Source organism: Anser anser (genome assembly GCF_964211835.1).
Source record: "Anser anser genome assembly, contig: HAP1_SCAFFOLD_576, whole genome shotgun sequence".
Taxonomy (NCBI): Eukaryota; Metazoa; Chordata; class Aves; order Anseriformes; family Anatidae; genus Anser; species Anser anser.
The window spans coordinates 1-22,450 of record NW_028153862.1 but is presented as its reverse complement, the minus strand read 5'-3'; the positions used below and the strand labels follow the sequence as shown (position 1 = coordinate 22,450).

The 22,450-nt window shown below is 64.1% G+C and overlaps 1 protein-coding gene across 1 annotated transcript; it reads left to right on the top strand.

Annotated features, from left to right (window-relative positions):
- Window positions 1–2,336: 2,336 nt before the first annotated feature.
- SYMPK (symplekin scaffold protein) lies at window positions 2,337–22,447 on the top strand (the record flags this gene model as incomplete). Its single annotated transcript, XM_083853558.1, is given in 24 exon segments — window positions 2,337–2,546; window positions 5,726–5,791; window positions 5,868–5,921; window positions 6,003–6,076; window positions 7,372–7,498; window positions 7,573–7,822; window positions 8,981–9,151; window positions 10,254–10,493; window positions 11,463–11,617; window positions 11,705–11,855; window positions 11,935–12,148; window positions 13,632–13,782; window positions 13,894–14,126; window positions 16,441–16,522; window positions 16,621–16,734; window positions 17,882–18,029; window positions 18,110–18,270; window positions 18,356–18,410; window positions 18,413–18,463; window positions 18,546–18,646; window positions 19,463–19,553; window positions 20,243–20,344; window positions 20,423–20,610; window positions 22,286–22,447. Coding segments are annotated over 24 exon segments (3,249 nt in total), but the record flags the coding sequence as incomplete, so codon positions are not given.
- Window positions 22,448–22,450: the final 3 nt, after the last annotated feature.

Here is a 22,450-nt window from a genome sequence, read left to right as displayed (position 1 = left end):
TATAGGGCCTTAAGGTGGCTCTGTAGGGGCCTGAAGGGACAGATGGGGCAGGGGGGGCTCTATAAGGGCCTGAAGGGGGCTCTATAGGGGCCTGTGGGGGTGGGGGATACTTTATAGGGGCCTTAAGGTGGCTCTGTAGGGGCCTGAAGGGACATATGGGGTGGACAAGCTCTATAGGGGCCTGGAGGGACCCATGGGGGCTCTATAGGGACCTGCAGGAGCCTGTGAAGCAGCCCCATAGGGGGCTGTGGGGCAGGGCAAGCTCTGTAGGGGCCCATAGGGCTGTGTGGGTCCTGGGCACCGAGGCCCAGTAGGGCTGGGGGGGTATAGACTCCTATAGGGGGGCTGTAGGCTCCTATGGGGGGCTGGGGGGCTCTGTAGGGTCTGTGGGAGGTGGGGCCCTAAGGGATGTGTGGCAGTAGGGCCTGCTATAGGGTCCTGGGACGTGCCGGGGGCTCTATAGGGTCCTGGGCTGTGCAGGGGCTCTATAGGGTCCTGGGCTGTGCTGGGGCTCTATAGGGTAGGTGCTGGGGATAGGGGATGGCAGAGCCCCGGGGGGGCGTATGGGGCAGCCCGGGGGGTTGGAATATCCCGGGGGCCATATAGAGCATCCGTGGGGCTGATACAGAGCAGGGACCATATAGAGTGTTCCATAAGGGTCTTGGGGCCCTATATAGCGCTCTAGGTGCCATATTCAGCATCCCTGGGCCATATAGAGCGTCCTAGGGACGTTCTGAGGCTGTATAGGGTATTTTGGGGGCCATATAGAGCATCTCGGGGGCTGTATAGTGTGCCTGAAGCGTCCTGGGGGCCATATAGAGCATCCCAGGGCCATATAGAGCATCCTGGGGATCTTATAGGGTGTCCCAGGGGCTGCGTACAGCATCCTGGGGCCATATGTGCCCCTATAGGGCATCCCGGGCCCATATATGGCATCCCAGGGACCACACAGAGCATTCCGGTGGCGTGCCAGGGCCCTCATAGAGTGTCCTGGGCCCCTATAGAGTGTCCTGGGGCCATATAGGACATCCTGAGGGTGGTCAGTGTCCCCATAGGGCATCCCAGGCACCATATGGTTCTGGGGCCCTATAGGGTGTCCCAGGGACTGTATGGAGCATCTCGGGGTCCTTACGGGCTGCCCCGAGCCCTTTTGGGCGTCCTGGGCCCATATAGATTGTCCTGGGTCCCTATAGAGCATCCCAGGGCCCCTATAGGGTGTCCCAGGGCCCTTATGGGACATCCTGTGACCCTTATGGGGTGTCTATAGGGCGCTATAGGGCATTCCTGGGACCCTTGTAGAGTGTCCTGGGGCCCTATAGGGGCGGTATGGAGCGTCCTGGGACCCTATAGAGTGTCTTGAGGCCTTATAAGGCATCTCGGGTCCCTTTTACAGTGTCCTGGGGCCCTTATGGAGCATTCTGGGGCCCTATAGCGCGTCCTGGGGTCCTTGTAGAGTGTCCTGGGCCCCTATAGGGCATCCTGGGGCCGTTTTAGAGTGTTCTAGGGTCCTATAGGGCATCCCAGGGACCATATGGAGCGTGCTGGGGCCTATAGGGCATCCCGGGGCCCTTTTAGAGTGTCCTGGAGCCTTATAGGGTGTCACAGGGACCATATGGGGCATCCCAGGGCCCTATAGGGCATCCTGGGACCATTTTAGAGTGTTCTGGGGCCCTTACGGAGTGTCCTGGGGCCGTTTAGGGCATCCTGGGGCCCTATAAGGCATCCCAGGGACCATATGGAGCGTGCTGGGGTCTTATAGGGCATCCTGGGGCCCTTGTAGAGTGTCCTAGGGCCCTATAGGGCATCCCGGGGCCCTTTTAGAGTGTCCTGGAGCATTACAGGGTGTCAGAGGGACCATATGGGGCATCCCAGGGCCCTATAGGGCATCTTGGGACCATTTTAGAGTGTTCTGGGGCCCTATACGGCATCGTGGGGCCCTATAGGGGGTCCCAGGGCCCTATAAAGCATCGTGGGCCCTATAAAGCATCGTGGGGCCCTATAAGGCATCCTGGGGCCCAATAGGGGGTCCCAGGGCCCTATAAGGCATCCTGGGGCTCTATAAAGCACCCTGGGGCCCTATAGGGGGTCCCAGGGCCCTATAAAGCATTGTGGGGTCCTATAAGGCATCGTGGGGCCCTATAAAGCATCGTGGGGCCCTATAGGGGGTCCCAGGGCCCTATAAGGCATCCTGGGGCCCTATAGGGTGTCCCAGGGCCCTATAAAGCATCGTGGGGCCCTATAAGGCATCCTGGGGCCCTATAGGGGGTCCCAGGGCCCTACAGGGGGTCCCAGGGCCCTATAGGGGATCCCGGGGCCCTACAGGGGTCCCAGGGCCCTATAGGGGATCCCGGGGCCCTATAGGGGGTCCCAGGCCCCTTAGGGACGTGCCGGGGTCTCCCCGCAGGCCCAGGGCTCCCCCGGGAGGCGCTGGGGGGGCCATGGCGGGGCCGGGGGGCGCCGAGGGCCCCAGCAGCCGCATGAGCGTGGCCTCGCAGTTCTTCAGCGAGGAGGAGTGCGGCGCCGACGGCATGAGCACCTCCGAGAGGGTGGGGGCGCGGGGGGGGCACGGCGGGGGGGCGGGGGGGGTCGGGGGGACCCCGCTTTGGGGACGGGGGGGCAGTGGGGGGGGCTGGTTTTGGGGGTGGGGGGAACTGGGGGACTGGTTTGGGGGTGGGGGGTACGGGGGGGCTAGATTTGGGGGTGAACTGGGGGGCTGGTTTGGGGGTGGGGGTACGGGGGGGCTGGATTTGGGGGGGAACTGGGGGGCTGGTTTGGGGGTGGGGGGTACGGGGGGGCTGGTTTTGGGGGGAACTGGGGGGGCTGGTTTGGGGTGGGTGGGTACGGGGGGCTGGATTTGGGGGGGAACTGGGGGGGCTGGTTTGGGGGTGGGGGGTACTGGGGGGGCTGGTTTTGGGGGGGAACTGGGGGGGCTGGTTTGGGGGTGGGGGGTACGGGGGGCTGGATTTGGGGGGAACTGGGGGGCTGGTTTGGGGGTGGGGGGAACTGGGGACTGGTTTGGGGGTGGGGGGAAATGGGGGGCTGGTTTTGGGGGTGGGGGGAACTGGGGACTGGTTTGGGGGTGGGGGGGGAAATGGGGGGGCTGGTTGGGGGTGGGGGTACGGGGGGGCTGGATTTGGGGGGAACTGGGGGGCTGGTTTGGGGGTGGGGGAACTGGGGACTGGTTTGGGGGTGGGGGGAAATGGGGGGCTGGTTTGGGGGTGGGGGGAACTGGGGACTGGTTTGGGGGTGGGGGGGAAATGGGGGGCTGGTTTGGGGGTGGGGGGAACTGGGGGGGCTGGTTTGGGGGTGGGGGGTACTGGGGGGGCTGGTTTTGGGGGGGGAACTGGGGGGGCTGGTTTGGGGGTGGGGGGTACGGGGGGGCTGGATTTGGGGGGAACTGGGGGGCTGGTTTGGGGTGGGGGGAACGGGGGCTGGTTTGGGGGTGGGGGGAACTGGGGACTGGTTTGGGGGTGGGGGGGAAATGGGGGGGCTGGTTTGGGGGTGGGGGGTACGGGGGGGCTGGATTTGGGGGGGAACTGGGGGGGCTGGTTTGGGGGTGGGGGGAACTGGGGACTGGTTTGGGGGTGGGGGGAAATGGGGGGGCTGGTTTGGGGGTGGGGGGAACTGGGGACTGGTTTGGGGGTGGGGGGGAAATGGGGGGGCTGGTTTGGGGGTGGGGGGAACTGGGGGGGCTGGTTTGGGGGTGGGGGGGAAATGGGGGGGCTGGTTTGGGGGTGGGGGGAACTGGGGACTGGTTTGGGGGTGGGGGGGAAATGGGGGGGCTGGTTTGGGGGTGGGGGGAACTGGGGACTGGTTTGGGGCTGGTTTGGGGGTGGGGGGTACTGGGGGGGCTGGTTTTGGGGGGGAACTGGGGGGGCTGGTTTGGGGGTGGGGGGTACGGGGGGGCTGGATTTGGGGGGGAACTGGGGGGGCTGGTTTGGGGGTGGGGGGAACTGGGGACTGGTTTGGGGGTGGGGGGAAATGGGGGGGCTGGTTTGGGGGTGGGGGGAACTGGGGACTGGTTTGGGGGTGGGGGGAAATGGGGGGGCTGGTTTGGGGGTGGGGGGAACTGGGGACTGGTTTGGGGGTGGGGGGGAAATGGGGGGGCTGGTTTGGGGGTGGGGGGTACGGGGGGGCTGGATTTGGGGGGGAACTGGGGGGGCTGGTTTGGGGGTGGGGGGAACTGGGGACTGGTTTGGGGGTGGGGGGAAATGGGGGGGCTGGTTTGGGGGTGGGGGGAACTGGGGACTGGTTTGGGGGTGGGGGGGAAATGGGGGGGCTGGTTTGGGGGTGGGGGGAACTGGGGGGGCTGGTTTGGGGGTGGGGGGAACTGGGGGGGCTGGTTTGGGGGTGGGGGGAAATGGGGGGGCTGGTTTGGGGGTGGGGGGAACTGGGGACTGGTTTGGGGGTGGGGGGGAAATGGGGGGGCTGGTTTGGGGGTGGGGGGAACTGGGGACTGGTTTGGGGGTGGGGGGGAAATGGGGGGGCTGGTTTGGGGATGGGGGGGTTCGGGGGGACCCCGCTTTGGGGACAGGGGGGAAATGGGGGGGCTGGTTTTGGGGTGGGGGGCACTGGGGGGGCTGGTTTGGGGGTGGGGGGAACTGGGGGGACTGGTTTGGGGGTGGGGGGTACGGGGGGGCTGGATTTGGGGGGGAACTGGGGGGGCTGGTTTGGGGGTGGGGGGGAAATGGGGGGATGGGGGGGCTGGTTTTGGGGGGGAACTGGGGGGGCTGGTTTGGGGGTGGGGGGAACTTGGGGGACTGGTTTGGGGGTGGGGGGGAAATGGGGGGGCTGGTTTTGGGGGTGGGGGGGAAATGGGGGGATGGGGGGGCTGGTTTTGGGGGGAACTGGGGGGGCTGGTTTGGGGGTGGGGGGGTTCGGGGGGACTCCGGTTGGGGAACGGGGGGGAAATGGGGGGGCTGGTTTTGGGGGTGGGGGGCACTGGGGGGGCTGGTTTGGGGATGGGGGGGTTCGGGGGGACCCCAGTTTGGGGACGGGGGGGGAAATGGGGGGGCTGGTTTGGGGGTGGGGGAGAACTGGGGGGGCTGGTTTGGGGGTGGGGGGGTTCGGGGGGACTCCGGTTGGGGAACGGGGGGGAACTGGGGGGGCTGGTTTTGGGGGTGGGGGGAACTGGGGGGACTGGTTTGGGAGTGGGGGGGAAATGGGGGGACTGGTTTGGGGGTGGGGGGAACTGGGGGGGCTGGTTTGGGGGTGGGGGAGAACTGGGGGGACTGGTTTGGGAGTGGGGGGGAAATGGGGGGACTGGTTTGGGGGTGGGGGGAACTGGGGGGGCTGGTTTGGGGGTGGGGGGAACTGGGGGGACTGGTTTGGGAGTGGGGGGGAAATGGGGGGGCTGGTTTGGGGGTGGGGGGCACTGGGGGGGCTGGTTTGGGGATGGGGGGGTTCGGGGGGACCCCAGTTTGGGGACGGGGGGGGAAATGGGGGGGCTGGTTTGGGGGTGGGGGAGAACTGGGGGGGCTGGTTTGGGGGTGGGGGGGTTCGGGGGGACTCCGGTTGGGGAACTGGGGGGACTGGTTTGGGGGTGGGGGGGCACTGGGGGGGCTGGTTTGGGGGTGGGGGGGTTCGGGGGTCCCCAGTTTGGGGACGGGGGGGCTTTGGGGGGGGGGGGGGCATTTTGGGGACCCAGAACAGCAGGGCTCCAGCACCCCCCCCTCTGCCCCTGTCCCCCCCCCGCCCCCGTCCCCCCCCCGCCGTCCCCCCGCAGGTCGTGGAGCTCCTGAACCAGGCGGCGCTGGTCGGCACCGACTCCAAGATCGCCATCCTCAAGCAGGTGGGGGCGTGGGGGGGCCACGACCCCCCCCGTGCTGCGTGCCCCCCCCGGTGCCACCCGGTCCCTGTGCCCGCAGGTGCAGGAGCTGATCATCAACAAGGACCCGACGCTGCTCGATAACTTCCTCGACGTGAGCGGGGGGGGGCACGGGGGGGGCACCGGGACGGACCCTGCCCGGTGCTGAGCCCCCCCCGCCGTGTCCCCCCCCCAGGAGATCATCGCCTTCCAAGCCGACAAGTCCATCGAGGTGCGCAAGTTCGTGGTGGGCTTCATCGAGGAGGCGTGGTAAGGGGGGGCGCAAAGGGCGGCTTTTGGGGCGGAAAGGGCGGCTTTTGGGGCAGAAAGGGCGGCTTTTGGGGCAGAAAGGGCGGCTTTCGGGGCGCTTTTCTTTTTCGCCGGGAAAGAAAATATATATATATAAAAATATATAAAAATATATAAAAAATGTATAAAAAATATATACAAAAAATATATAAAAAATATATATAAAAATATTTAAAAAATATAAAAAATATATAAAAATATATAAAAAGATATATAAAAAGATATAAAAGATATATAAAAAATATATAAGAATATATAAAAAATATATAAAAGATATATAAAAAGATATAAAAGATATATAAAAATATATATAAAAAATATATAAAAATATATAAAAGATATGTGAAAATATATATAAAAAAATATAAAAAATATATAAAAGATATATAAAAATATATATAAAAAATATATAAAAATATATAAAAGATATGTGAAAATATATATAAAAAAATATAAAAAATATATAAAAGATATATAAAAATATATATAAAAATATATAAAAGATATATAAAAGATATATGAAAATATGTATAAAAATATATAGAAATATATAAAAGATATATAAAAATATATATAAAAATATATAAAAATATATAAAAGATATATAAAAATATATATAAAAATATATAGAAGATAAAGATATATAAAATATATAAAAAATATATAAAGATATATAAAAATATATATAAAAATATATAAAAGATAAAGATATATAAAATATATAAAAAAATATATAAAAAATATATAAAAATACATAAAAGATATATAAAAAAATATATAAAAATATATAAAAAGATATATAAAAATATATAAAAGATATATAAAAAATATATGAAAATATATTTAAAAATATATAAAAAATATATAAAAACATATAAAAATATATATAAAACAGATTAAAATATATAAAAGATATATAAAAATATATAAAAAATATATAAAATATATATATAAATATATAAAAATATATAAAGATATATAAAATATATATATAAAAATATATAAAAATATATAAAAATATATTAAAAATATATAAAAGATATAAAAATATATAAAAATATATTAAAATATATAAAAATATATAAAAACATTAAAATATATAAAACATTAAAAACATAAAAAATATATAAAAAATTGTAACATATATATTTACATATTATAAAAATATAAAAAAAAATATAAAAAAGATAATATAAAAAATATATAAAACATATAAAAAATCGGGGGGGAAAAGAATAAATATATCAATTTTGCAGCAAGCGGGACATCGAGCTGCTGCTGAAGCTGATCGCCAACCTCAACATGCTGCTGAAGGACGAGAACGTCAACGTGGTGAAGAAAGCCATCCTCACCATGACGCAGCTCTACAAGGTGGCCCTGCAGGTGAGGCGCCGGGGCGGGGGGCACCCATGGGTGCCCGGGGGGGGGTCGGGACGGGCTCTGACGGGCGCCCGCAGTGGATGGTGAAGTCGAAGGCGATCAGCGAGCTGCAGGAGGCGTGCTGGGAGATGGTGGCGGCCATGGCCAGCGACATCATCCTGCTGCTGGACTCGGACAACGACGGCGTGCGCACGCACGCCATCAAGTTCGTGGAGGGGCTGATCATCACCCTGTCCCCCCGCGTGGCCGACTCCGACGTCCCCAAGCGCCACGAGAACGACATCAGCCTGGAGCGCATCCCCAAGGACCACCCCTACATCAAATACAGTGAGGGAGCCCGCGCCGGGTGTCCCCGCGTCCCCATATCCCCGCGTCCCCCTGTCCCCATATCCCCGCGTCCCCCTGTCCCCATATCCCTGCGTCCCCATGTCCCCATATCCCCATGTCCCCACGTCCCCATATCCCCATGTCCCCATGTCCCCACATCCCCGTGTCCCCACGTCCCCGTGTCTCCACGTTCTCATGTCCCCACGTCCCCATATCTCGGCATCCTTATATCCTTATATCCCCACATCTCTGCGTCCCCATGTGTCCCCGTATCCCCACGTCCCCATGTCCTTATGTCCCCACGTCCCCATGTGTGTCCCCACGTCCCCTTGTGTGTCCCCGTGTCCTTATATCCCTACATCTTCATATCCCCGCATCCCCACGTGTGTCCCCACATCCCCATGTGTGTCCCCATGTCCCCACGTCCCCACATCCCTGCATCCTCATATCCCCACATCCCCGTCTCCCCACGTGTCCCCACGTCCCCGTGCCCCCACATCCCCATATGTGTCCCTGTGCCCCTCCGTGTGTCCCCATGTCCCTACATCCCCGTGTCCCTGTGTCCCCACGTCCCCATGACCCCACGTGTGTCCCCATGTCCCTACATCCCCACATCCTTGTGCCCCCACGTGTGTCCCCACATCCCCGTGACCCCGTGTCCCTACATCCCCGCGTCCCAGTGTCCCCACATCCTTGTGTCCCCACGTCCCCATGATCCCACGTGTGTCCCCATGTCCCTACATCCCCGCGTCCCTGTGTCCCCACGTGTGTCCCCATGTCCCTACATCCCCACATCCTTGTGCCCCCACGCGTGTCCCCACGTCCCCATGTCCCTACATCCCCACGTCCCTGTGTCCCCACATCCTTGTGCCCCCACGTGTGCCCCCACGTGTGTCCCCACTTCCCTGTGACCCCATGTCCCTACATCCCCACATCCCTGTGTCCCCACGTCCCCGTGACCCCACGTGTGTCCCCATGTCCCTACATCCCCATGTCCCAGTGTCCCCACATCCTTGCGCCCCCACGCGTGCCCCCACGTCCCCATGACCCCATGTCCCTACATCCCCATTTCCCCTTGCCCCACGCGTGTCCCCACGCGTGCCCCCACGTCCCCGTGCCCCCGCGCGTGCCCCGACGCGTGTCCCCGTGTCCCCGCAGACGTGCTGTGGGAGGAGGGCAAGGCGGCGCTGGAGCAGCTGCTCAAGTTCATGGTGCACCCGGCCATCTCCAGCATCAACCTGACGGCCGCGCTGGGCTCGCTGGCCACCATCGCCCGCCAGCGCCCCATGTTCATGGCCGAGGTCATCCAGGCCTACGAGACCCTGCACGGTGAGCGCCCGGGGACGGTGCCGGGGGGTGTCCTGGGTTCCCCTGGGGCTGGGGACCGGTGGCCTCGATCCCCGGTGTCCCCACTGCTGTCTCCTATAGGGGCCAGGGTCCTGGATCCCCGGTGTCCCCACCCCTAGGGGCTGGGTGTCCCGGGTGCCCCATGTCCCCTCTGCCACCTCCTATTGGGGCACCCCCAGTGTCCCCACTGCCACCTCCCCTAGGGGTTGGGGTCCTGGATCCCCGGTGTCCCCACTGCCACCTCTCATAGGGGTTGGGGACCAGGTGTCCTGAGTCCCCAGAGTCCCCACCACCACCTCCCCAAGGGGTTGGGGTCCTGGATACCCGATGTCCCCACCCCCAGGGGCTGGGGGCTGGGTGTCCTGGATCCTCGCTGTCCCCACCACCACCTCCCCTAAGGGGTTGGGGTCCCAAATCCCTGCTGTCCCCATTACCACCTCCCCTAGGGTTTGGTGTCCCAGATCCCCAGTGTCCCCATACCGCCTCCTATTGGGGTTGGGGTCCTGGATCCCCGCTGTCCCTGCTACCACCTCCTATTGGGGCTGAGAGCTGGGTGTCCTGGACCCCCGGTGTCCCCACACCACTTCCTATTGGGGTTGGGCTCCCAGATCCCTGGTATCCCCGCTGCCACCTCCCCTAGGGTTTGGGGTCCCGGATCCCCACTGTCCCTGCTGCCACCTCGTTTTGGTGCTGGTGTCTGGGTGTCCCGGACCCCCGGTGTCCCCACACCACCTCCTATTGGGGTTGGGCTCCTGGATCCCCGCTGTCCCCGCTACCACCTCCCCTAGAGGTTGGGGTCCCAGATCCCTGGTGTCCCCACCACCACCTCCCCTAGGGGTTGGGGTCCCGGATCCCCGCTGTCCCCGCTGCCACCTCATTTTGGTGCTGGCGTCTGGGTGTCCCGGACCCCCGGTGTCCCCACACGGCCTCCTATTGGGGTTGGGGTCCTGGATCCCCGCAGCCACCTCATTTTGATGCTGCCGTCTGGGTGTCCCGGACCCCCCGGTGTCCCCACACCGCCTCCCATCGGGGGCTGCTCTCCCAAAACCCCGGCGTCCCCGACGCGTCCCCGTGTCCCCCGCAGCCAACCTGCCGCCCACGCTGGCCAAGTCGCAGGTGAGCAGCGTGCGCAAGAACCTGAAGCTGCACCTGCTGAGCGTGCTGCGGCACCCGGCCTCGGGGGACTTCCAGGCGCAGATCACCACGCTGCTCGTCGACCTGGGCACCCAGCAGGCCGAGATCGCCCGCAGCATGCCCAGCCCCCGCGACGCCCGCAAGCGGCCCCGCGACGAGCCCGACGCCACCCTCAAGAAGATGAAGATCGGTGAGAGGCGGCGGGGGGGGGGGTGTGGGGGGGTCCTCCCCTCTTCTGGGGAGGTGGGGGGGGGTTAAGTGGTCCCCCCGGTCCTCACAGTGTCCCCCAGGGTCCTCCCAGTGCCTCCCAGGGTCCTCCCAGTGCCTTCCTGGGGACACTGGGGACAGGTGGAGTGGCTTCAGAGACCCCCCAGGGTCCTCCCAAGGTCCTCCCAGTGCCCTCCTGGGGACACTGGGGGAAGGTGGAGTGGCTTTAGAGTCCCCCCAAGACCTCCCAGTGCCCCCCAGGGTCCTCCCAGTGCCTCCTAGGGTCCTTCCAGTGCCTTCCTGGGGACACTGGGGACAGGTGGAGTGGCGTTAGAGACCCCCCAGGGTCATCCCAGGGTCCTTCCAGTGCCTTCCTGGGACATTGGGGGCAGGTGGAGTGGCTTTAGAGACCCCCCAAGACCTCCCAGTGTCCCCCAGGGTCCTTCCAGTGGCTTCCTGGGGACACTGGGGGAAGGTGGAGTGGCTTTAGAGACTTCCAGAGACCTCCCAGTGCCCGCCAGGCCTCTCCTGGGGATACTGGGGACAGACAGGGTGGCCTCAGAGATCCTTAGGGTCTTGCCAGTGCCCCCCAGAGTCCTCCCTGTGCCCCCCAGTATCCTCCCAGCACCCTCCTGGGGACACTGGGGACAGATGGGATGTCCTTAGAGACCCCCAGGGCTCTCCCAGTGCCCGTCTGGGAACACTGGGGACAGGCACGATGACCTTACAGACCCCCAGGGCTGTCCCGTCGTCGTCCTGGGGACACTGGGGGCAGGTGGGGTGACCTTAGAGACCCCCAGGGTCCCCGCAGTGCCCCCCAGTACCCTCCCAGTTCCCTCCTGGGGCCAACTGGTGGCACAACGCCCCCCTGCATCCCCCCGCTCCCCCTCCGGGGACCCTCGGGACCACCCCGGGGGGGGGGGGGGTGTTCCCTGACCCCCCATCCCCGCAGAACCCCCGCTGGGGGAGGACGACGAGGACAAGGACCTGGAGGCGGTGGCGGTGGCAGCCCCCAAGGGGGGGGGCCAGGCCAGCGCCCCCTCCGACACCGACATCACGGCCGAGTTCCTGCAGCCGCTGCTCACCCCCGAGAACGTCGCCAACCTGGTCAGCGGGGAATCGGGGGGCGCACCCGCATCGGGGGGGGGGAGAGCGTTTTGGGGGGGGTCCTGAGCCTCGTGCCCGCCCCCCCAGGTGCTGATCAGCATGGTGTACCTGCCCGAGGCCATGCCAGCCTCCTTCCAAGCCACCTACACGCCGGTGGAGTCGGCGGGCACCGAGGCGCAGATCAAGCACCTCGCGCGCCTCATGGCCACGCAGATGACGGCGGCGGGGCTCGGCCCCGGTGAGCTCGGGGTTGGTTTTTTTTTTTGGGGGGGGGGTAAGGGGGGGTCCCGCTGCTCACCCGCGTCCTCCCACGGCAGGCGTGGAGCAGACGAAGCACCTGAAGGAGGAACCCAAGGAGGAGAAGGCGGCCAAGCCGGAGAGCGTGGTGATCAAGCGGCGCCTCTCGGCGCTGGCGCAGGGGCAGGCCATCGCCGTGCTGGGCGCCCAGGGCTCGGCCGCCGGGGGGGCTGAGGAGGAAGCCCCCCAGACCAAACGCCGGCCGGAGCCCATCATGCCGGCCACGCAGCCCCGGTGAGACCCCCCCCCCCCGCCCCCCCGTGCTGCCCCTTTGGTTTTTGGGGGTGAAACGGGACCCGTTTGGGTGATGAGGTCCCCGGTGAGACCCCAGTGCCGCCCCTTTTTTGGGGGCAAAATGGGACCAGTTTGGGTGCTGAGGTCCCTTTTCTGGGGGGGAAACGGGACCCGTTTGGGTGCTGGGGTTCCCCGCTGTCCCCCCTTGTTTTGGGGGAAAATGAGACCCATTTGGGTGCTGTGGTTCTTCACTGTCCCCCCTTGTTTTGGGGGAAAATGAGACCCATTTGGGTGCTGAGGTCCCCGGTGAGACCCCAGTGCTGCCCCTTTTATATTGGGGGGAAACGGGACCCGTTTGGGTGCTGAGGTCCCCAGTAAGACCCCAGTGCAACCCTTTTTTGGGGGGCAAAATGGGACCCGTTTGGGTGCTGGGGTCCCCGGTGAGACCCCAGTGCCGCCCCTTTTTTGGGGGGCAAAATGGGACCCGTTTGGGTGCTGAGGTCCCTTTTTTGGGGGGGAAATGGGACCCGTTTGGGTGCCAAGGTCCCAGTGCCGCCCCTTTTTTGGGGGAAATGGGACCTGTTTGGGTGCTGGGGTTCCCCACTGTCCCCCCTTGTTTTGGGGGAAAACGAGACCCATTTGGGTGCCAAGGTCCCTGGTGTGACCCCAGTGCAACCCCTTTTTTTGGGGCAAAATGGGACCCGTATGGGTGCTGAGGTCCCTTTTTTGGGGGGGAAACGGGACCCGTTTGGGTGCCAAGGTCCCTGGTGAGACCCCAGTGCCGCCCCTTTTTTGGGGGAAACGGGACCCGTTTGGGTGCTGGGGTTCCTCACTGTCCCCCCCTTTTTTTGGGGGGAAACGAGACCCGTTTGGGTGCTGAGGTCCCCGGTGAGACCCCAGTGCAACCCCTTTTTTTGGGGCAAAATGGGACCCGTTTGGGTGCTGAGGTCCCTTTTTTGGGGGGGAAATGCCACCCGTTTGGGTGCTGAGGTCCCTTTTTTGGGGTGAAACGATGCCCGTTTGTGTGCTGAGGTCACATTTTGGGGGCGAAACGGGACCCATTTGGGTGCTGAGGTCCCTTTTGGGGCGAAATGACACCCGTTCGGGTGCTGAGGTCCCTTTTTTGGGGCGAAACGGGACATGTTTGGGTGCTGAGGTCCCCTTTTTGGGGCAAAACAGGACCCGTTTGGGTGCTGAGGTCCCTTTTTTTGGGCAAAACAGGACATGTTTGGGTGCTGAGGTCCCTTTTTTGGGGCAAAACGATGCCCGTTTGGGTGCTGAGGTCCCTTTTTTTGGGGCAAAATGACACCCGTTTGGTACTGAGGTCCGACCACTTTCCCCCCTTGTTTTTGGGGCAAAACAACAACCGTTTGTGTGCTGAGGTCCCTTTTTTGGGCCGAAATGGGACCCGTTTGGGTGCTGAGGTCCCTTTTTTGGGGCGAAACGCCGCCCGTTCGGGTGCTGAGCCCCCCCTGTCCCGCAGGCTGGCGGGCGCGGGGGGCCGCAAGAAGGTGTTCCGCCTGAGCGACGTGGTGAAGCCGCTGAGCGACGTGCAGGTGGAGAAGCTGAAGCTCGGCGCCGTCACCCGCATCCTGCGCGCCGAGCGCGCCGTCGCCTGCAGCGGGGCCGCCCAGGTCCGGCACCGCGCGCGGCGCGGTGAGCCCCCCCCGATGTGTCCCACTCCCCCCCCAAAAAAAAAAAAAAAAACGCAACGAAACCCGACCGGGGTGTCTTCCACCCCCCAGGCTCGCGTGAAGATCCTGGCGGCGCTGGTGACGCGCTTCGAGGTGCCGCTGCAGAGCGAGCTGCTGGCCTTCGTGCTGGAGGACGTCCGCGGGCGCCTCGACCTGGCCTTCGCGTGGCTCTTCCAGGAGTACAACGCCTACCTGAGCCACGGGCCCCCCGGGCTGCAGCGCTACGACGAGTGCCTCATCGGGCTCCTCTCCGGCCTCCAGGAGAAACCCGACCAGAAGGACGGGTGAGGACGGGGCGTGGGGCGCGGGGACGGGGCGGCCGGGATGGGGATGGGGGTGGTGGGGTGGGGATGGGGCCACCGGGATGGGGATGGGGACACCGGGATGGGGATGGGACCACTGGGATGGAGATGGGGCCACCGGGATGGGGATGGGGACACCAGGATGGGGATGGGGCCACCGGGATGGGGATGGGGACACCGGGATGGGGATGGGGGCGGTGGGGTGGGGATGGGGCCACCGGGATGGGGATGGGGGCGGTGGGGTGGGGATGGGGCCACCGGGATGGGGATGGGGCCACCAAGATGGGGATGGGGCCACCGGGATGGGGATGAGGCCACCGGGATGGGGGCAGTGAGATAAGGATAGGGCCACTGGGATGGGGATGGGGCCGGTGAGATAAGGATAGGGCCACTGGAATGGGGATGGGGCCACCGGGATGGGGATGGGGCCACCAAGATGGGGATGGGGACACCGGGATGGGGATGGGGACACCGGGATGGGGATGGGGCCACCGGGATGGGGATGGGGACACCAAGATGGGGATGGGGCCACCAGAATGGGGATGGGGCCACCGGGATGGGGATGGGGCCACTGGGATGGAGATGAGGCCACTGGGATGGGGATGGGACCACTGGGATGCAGATGGGGCCACTGGGATGGGGATGGGGCTGCCAGGATGGGAATGGGGCCACTGGGATGGGGACAGGGGACAGCACGGGGATGAGGACAGGACTGCTGGGACGGGGATGGGGCCACCAGGATGGGGGTGGGGACACTGGGACGGGGATGGGGCCACCAGGATGGGGGTGGGGACACCGGGATGGGGATGGGGACACCAGGATGGGGATGGGGACACCGGGATGGGGATGGGGACACCAGGATGGGGATGGGGACACCGGGATGGGGATGTGGCCACTGGGATGGGGGCAGCAAGATAAGGATAGGGCCACTGGGATGGGGATGGGACCACTGGGATGGAGATGGGGCCACCGGGACAGGGATGGGGCCACTGGGGTGGGGATGGGGCCACTGGGGTGGGGATGGGGACACCAAGATGGGGATGGGGCCACCGGGATGGGGATTGGGGACGGCACGGGGATGACAACGGGACTGCCAGGATGAGGATGGGGACAGCAGGACAAGGACAGGGCCACCGGGATGGGGATGGGGCCACTGGGATGGGGACAGGGGATGGTACGGGGACGAGGACGGGACTGCCAGGATGGAGATGGGGCCACTGGGATGGGGATGGGGCCACCAGGATGGGGATGACACCACTGGGACGGGGACAGGGGACAGGGACAGGGTTGCCAGGACAGTGATGGGGCTGCCAGGATGGGGATGGGGCCACCAGGACAAGGACAGGGCCACCAGGATGGGGATGGGGCCACCAGGACAAGGACAGGGCCACCAGGATGGGGATGGGGCCACCAGGACAAGGACAGGGCCACCAGGATGGGGATGGGGCCACTGGGCTGGGGACAGGGGATGGGGATGGGGACGCCAAGATGGGAATGGGGTCATCGGGATGGAGGTGGGGCCATGAGGATGGGGACAGGGCCAGCAGGACAAGGACAGGGCCACCAAGATGGGGTTGGGGCCACCGGGATGAGGAACAGGGCCATCAGGACGGGGATGGGGCCACTGGGATGGGGACAGGGGATGGGGGTGGGGCCACCAGGGAGGGGACAGTGCCACCGGTGGCTTCTCCAGGCTCCAGAGAACCGCCCCAATGGGAGCCACAGCTGTAGGGTCACTGCCCCCATAGGGTCCCAAACCACCCCCATAGGGTCCCAAATTGCCCCATTAGGGTCCCAAATTGGCCCATTAGGTCCCAAACCGCCCCCATAGGGTCCCAAATCACCCCCTTAGGGTCCCAAATTGCCCCCATAGGGTCCCAAACCGCCTCCATAAGGTCCCAAATAACCCCTTAGGGTCCCAGACCGCCCCCATAGGGTCCCAAACTGCCCCCATAGGGTCCCAAACTGCCCCCTTAGGGTCCCATATTGCCCCGTTAGGATCCCAAACCTCCCCCATAGGGTCCCAAACCTCCCTGATAGGGTCCAAAACCTCCCCCATAGGGTCCCAAACTGCCCCCGTAGGGTCCCAAACTGCCCCCATAGGATCCCAAACCGCCTCCATAGGGTCCCAAAGCACCCCCGTAGGGTCCCAAATTGCCCCCTTAGGGTCCCAAACTTCCCCCATGGGGTCCCAAACTGCCCCCATTGGGTCCCAAATTGCCCCCATAGGGTCACCGCCCCCTTAGGTTCCCCACCCCCGGGTCCCAACCCCCCCGCGCCGTCCCTCTTCCCGCAGGATTTTCACCAAGGTGGTGCTGGAGGCGCCGCTGATCACCGAGAGCGCGCTGGAGGTGATCCGCAAGTACTGCGAGGACGAGGTGGGCGCCGGGGGGGTCCCGGGGGTTCGGGGGGGGGCGGCGGGGCTGGGGCCGGGCGGTGACGGGTCCCCGTGTGTGTCCCCGTCCCCCCCACCCAGAGCCGGACCTACCTGGGCATGTCCACGCTGCGCGACCTCATCTTCAAGCGGCCGTCGCGGCAGTTCCAGTACCTGCACGTGCTGCTGGACCTCAGCTCCCACGAGAAGGACAAGGTGGGGGCGGCGCGGTGACACCCCTGGGGACGGCCCCACGGCGGTGACATCCCCGTGACGTCCCCGCGATGGTGACGTCCCCGTGCCGGTGATGTCCCTGCGACGGTGACGTCCCCACGATGGTGACGTCCCCACGATGGTGACGTCCCCACGTCAGTGACATCCCCGTTACGGTGACGTCCCTGTGCCGGTGATGTCCCCATGATGGTGACGTCCCCACAGTGGTGACATCCCCACGATGGTGATGTCCCCATGACGGTGATGTCCCCACGCTGGTGATGTCCCCACAATGATGATATCCCCGTGCGGGTGACGTCCCCACTCTGGTGACATCCCAACTCTGGTGACTTCCCCATGCCAATGACATCCCCACGCCAGTGATGTCCCCTTGCTGGTGACATCCCCACAATGGTGATGTCCCCATGACGGTGATATCCCCGTGACGGTGACGTCCCCGTGCTGGTGACATCCCCATGTCGGTGATCACCCCATGATGGTGATGTCCCCACAATGATGATACCCCCGTGCGGGTGACGTCCCCACTCTGGTGATGTCCCCATGCCAACGATGTCCCCGTGCCGGTGATGTCCTCTTGCTGGTGACATCCCCGCACCAGTGACATCCCCATGCCGGTGACATCCCCACGATGGCGATTATCCCAAACATCGGTGACGTCCCCGTGCTGGTGACATCCCCATGCCGGTGACATCCCTACGATGGCAATGTCCCCATGCTGGTGACGTCCCCGTGCCAGTGACGTCCCTGTGCCGGTGACATCCCCATGATGATGATATCCCCGTGCGGGTGACGTCCCTGCTCTGGTGATGTCCCTGTGCCGGTGACATCCCTACGATGCCGATGTCCCTGTGCTGGTGACGTCCCTGTGCCAGTGACATCCCCATGATGATGATATCCCCGTGCGGGTGATGTCCCCACTCCGGCGACATCCCTGTGCCGGTGACATCCCCATGTTGGTGACGTCCCCACGATGGCGATGTCCCCGTGCCAGTGACGTCCCCGCTCTGGTGACATCCTCGTGCCGGTGACATCCCTACGATGGCGATGTCCCCGTGCCAGTGACGTCCCCGCTCTGGTGACGTCCCCGCTCTGGTGACGTCCCCGTGCCGGTGACACGGCCGCCCCGCAGGTCCGGCAGCAGGCGCTGCTGTTCATCAAGCGCATGTACGAGAAGGACCAGCTGCGGGACTACGTCGAGAAGTTCGCCCTCAACTACCTGCAGCTCCTGGTGCACCCCAACCCGCCCTCCGTCCTCTTCGGGGCCGACAAGGACACCGGTGAGCCCCCGGGGGACCACGGGGGCGGCGGGGGAGGGTGGCACCCGGGGTGACGGCGGGGTGACGGCGGTGTCGCGCAGAGGTGGCGGCGCCGTGGACGGAGGAGACGATCAAGCAGTGCCTCTACCTCTACCTGGCGCTGCTGCCCCACAACCACAAGCTGATCCACGAGCTCGCCTCCGTCTACACCGAGGCCATCGCCGACATCAAGCGCACCGTGCTGCGGGTCATCGAGCAGCCGGTGAGGCCCGGGGGGGGACGCCGGGGTGGGGGGGGGACGCCCCGGTGACACGGGGGGACCCGCGGTGACGCCGCTCGTGCCGCAGATCCGCGGGATGGGGATGAACTCGCCCGAGCTGCTGCTGCTGGTGGAGAACTGCCCAAGGGCGCCGAGACGCTGGTGACGCGCTGCCTGCACAGCCTGACCGATAAAGGTGGGGACGGGGACCGGGGGACACGTGGGGACACCCCCCCGGGGGCACGCTGTCATCGCGTGTCCCCCCCCCCTCCTCGCAGTGCCGCCCTCGCCCGAGCTGGTGAAGCGCGTCCGGGACCTGTACCACAAGCGGCTGCCGGACGTGCGCTTCCTCATCCCCGTCCTCAACGGGCTGGAGAAGGTGGGGGCGTCCCCCCGTGTCCCCCTCCCCATGTCCCCGTGCCCCCATTCCCATCCCCGTGTTCCCCTCCCCGTGTCCCCAACCCCGTTTTCCCATCCGATGTCCCCATCCCCATCCCGTGTCCCCCTCCCCGTGTCCCCGTGCCCCCATTCTCATCCCCGTGTTCCCCTCCCCGTGTCCCCAACCCCGTTTTCCCATCCGATGTCCCCATCCCCATCCCGTGTCCCCATCCCCGTGTCCCCATCCCTGTCCCAACCCCATTCCAAGCCTCCTGTCCCCATCCCCGTGTCCCCCCTCCCATGTCCCCACCCCTACACCCCGTTCCCCATCTCCTGTCCCCGTCTCCATGTCCCCTCCCCATGTCCCCATCCCCATTTTCCCATCCCGTGTCCCTATTCCCATCCTGTGTCCCCGTCCCTCTGTCCCCATCCTGTGTCCCAGCCCCTAAACCCCATGTCCCCATCCCCGTGTCCCCCTCCCCGTGTCCCCATCCCCGTTTTCCCATCCCGTGTCCCTGTCCCCATTCCCATCCCGTGTCCCTGTCCCCATTCCCATCCTGTGTCCCCATCTCGTGTCCCGTCCCCCTCCCCGTGTCCCCCTCCCCGTGTCCCCATCCCATGTCCCGACCCCTACACCCCACTCCCCGTCTCCTGTCCCCATCCCACGTCCTCGTCCCTATCCCCGTGTCCTGTCCCCTCCCCGTGTCCCCCTCCCCGTGCCCCGCGTCCCCATCCCATGTCCCCTTCCCCCTCCCCGTGTCCCCTCCTCCCGGCGCCCCGGGGGCAGCGCTGAGGGGGGGCCGTGGTTTTGGGGCAGAAAGAGGTGATCCAGGCGCTGCCCAAGCTCATCAAGCTCAACCCCATCGTGGTCAAGGAGGTCTTCAACCGCCTGCTGGGGACGCAGCACGGTAGGGGACCCCCCGGGGACCCCCCCGGGGACGGTCCTGGTGGGGACGCGGCCACCGTGGGGCTGGCACCTCCCTGGGGACAGCCCCGATCCCTGCTGGGGGACACGGGGACACCGTGGGGACGGTCCTGGTGCCTTCTGGGGGGACATGGGGACGTGGGTGGGGGTGGCACAGGACCAGCCTGGGGACGGTCCCGGTGGGAGATGTGGGGACACGGGGACACCCCAGGGACGGTCCTGGTGCCCCCTCCATCCGTGGGATGTCTCTTGGGGGGGGGGGACGTGGGACGTGAGACCCCCCTGGGGACAATTCTGGTGCCAGATTTGGGGACGCTGAACCCCTGTGGTGCCAGATTTGGGGACACAGGGCCACCGTGGTGCCAGATTTGGGGACACCGAACCCCTGTGGCGCCAGATCTGGGGACATGGGATGTCCCTGGGGGGGGGGGACGTGGGACGTGAGACCCCCCCTGGGGACAATTCTGGCGCCAGATTTGGGGACGCGGGGCCACCGTGGTGCCAATTTCGGGGCCACCGAACCACTGCGGCGCCCGCTGCTGGGAGGGGGGACGCGGGACCTCCCTGGGGCCACCGAGCCACCGTGGCGAGGGGACGCGGGGCCGACCCCACCCCCCGTGTCCCTGTCCGTCCCCCCCCCCCCCCCCCCCGGTGACAAAGCCACCCCCGCAGGCGACGGCGCCTCGGCGGTGTCCCCGCTGAACCCGGGCGAGCTGCTGATCGCGCTGCACAACATCGACTCCTCCAAGTGCGACATGAAGTCCATCATCAAGGGTGAGCCGGGGCGGGGAACGGGGACGCTAGGGGGGGGACGCACACACCCGGGGGGGGTTGGTGACCCCCCCCCCGCAGCCACCAACCTGTGCTTCGCCGAGCGCAACGTGTACACGTCGGAGGTGCTGGCGGTGGTGATGCAGCAGCTGATGGAGCAGAGCCCGCTGCCCATGCTGCTGATGCGCACGGTGATCCAGGCGCTCACCATGTACCCGCGCCTCGGCGGCTTCGTCATGAACATCCTGTCCCGGCTCATCATGAAGCAGGTGGGGGGGGGGCGGCCGGTGTGATAGGGGGCAGCTGGCGCGATAGGGGGGCGGCCGGCGCGATAGGGGGGCGGCCGGTGCGATAGGGGGGCAGATGGTGCGATAGGGGGGAGGCCATCGCGATAGGGAGGCAGCCGTCATGATGGGGGGCAGCTGGCGCGATAGGGGGGCGGCTGTCATGATAGGGGGGTGGCCGGCACGATAGGGGGGCCACCGGCGTGATAGGGGGGCGGCTGGCGCAATAGGGGGCGGCCGGCGTGATAGGGGGGAGGCCATCACGATAGGGGGGCGGCCGGCGCGATATGGGGGAGGCCATCGCGATAGGGGGGTGGCCATCGCAATAGGGGGGCAGCCGTCATGATGGGGGGGTGGCCATGGTGATAGGGGGGCGGCTGGCATGATAGGGGGAGGCCATCGCGATAGGGGGGCGGCCGCCAGCGCGATAGGGGGGTGGCCGGTGTGATAAGGGGGTGGCCATCGCGATAGGGGGGAGGCCATCATGATAGGGGGGCGGCCGGCACGATAGGGGGGCCACCGGCGTGATAGGGGGGCGACTGGCGCAATAGGGGGGCAGCCGGCGTGATAGGGGGGCGGCCGGCGCGATAGGGGGGAGGCCATCATGATAGGGGGGCGGCCGGTGCGATAGGGGGGCGGCTGGCAAGATAGGGGGGTGGCCGCCAGCACAATAGGGGGGCGGCCATCGCGATAGGGGGGTGGCCGGTGTGATAGGGGGGTGGCTGGCACGATGAGGGGGGCAGCCGTCATGGTGGGGGGCAGCTGTCACGATAGGGGGGTGGCCGTGGCGATAGGGGGGCCACCGGCGTGATAGGGGCACCCCAAGGTGTGGGAGGGGACCCCTTGAAGCCCCCATTCCCCTCCATCCCTGGAACCCCCCAGGCTGTGGATGGGTTCCCCACTGCCCCCCCAGATCTCAAAGCCCCCCCAGGCTTTGGGGGGGGGGTTCTCCCTGACCCCCCCCGACCCCCCCTCAGGTCTGGAAGCACCCCAAGGTGTGGGAGGGGGACCCCCCATTCCCCCCCATTCCCCCCCATTCCCCCCCATTCCGGAATCCCCCAGGCTGTGGATGGGACCCTCTGACCCCCCCAATTCTGGAACCCCCCCAGGCTTTCGGGGGGGGGGCTCCCTGACCCCCCCGCGCCCCCCCCAGGTCTGGAAGCACCCCAAGGTGTGGGAGGGGGGACCCCCCATTCCCCCCCATTCCCCCCAATTCTGCCACCCCCCCAGGCTGTGGATGGGTTCCCCCAATTCTGGAACCCCCCCAGGCTTTGGGGGGGGGGCTCCCTGACCCCCCCCGCGCCCCCCCCCCAGGTCTGGAAGCACCCCAAGGTGTGGGGGGGGGGACCCCCCATTCCCCCCCATTCCCCCCCATTCCCCCCCATTCCGGAATCCCCCAGGCTGTGGATGGGACCCTCTGACCCCCCCAATTCTGGAACCCCCTCAGGCTTTCGGGGGGGGGTTCTCCCTGACCCCCCCGCGCCCCCCCCAGGTCTGGAAGCCCCCCAGGGTGTGGGAGGGGACCCCCCATTCCCCCCCATTCCCCCCATTCCCCCCAATTCTGCCACCCCCCCAGGCTGTGGATGGGTTCCCCCAATTCTGGAACCCCCCCAGGCTTTGGGGGGGGGTTCTCCTGACCCCCCCGCGCCCCCCCCCCCAGGTCTGGAAGCACCCCAAGGTGTGGGAGGGCTTCATCAAGTGCTGCCAGCGCACCAAGCCGCAGTCGTTCCCGGTGGTCCTGCAGCTGCCCCCCCCCCAGCTCGCCGCCGTCTTCGACAAGTGCCCGGAGCTGCGCGAGCCCCTCCTGGGCCACGTGCGGGGCCTC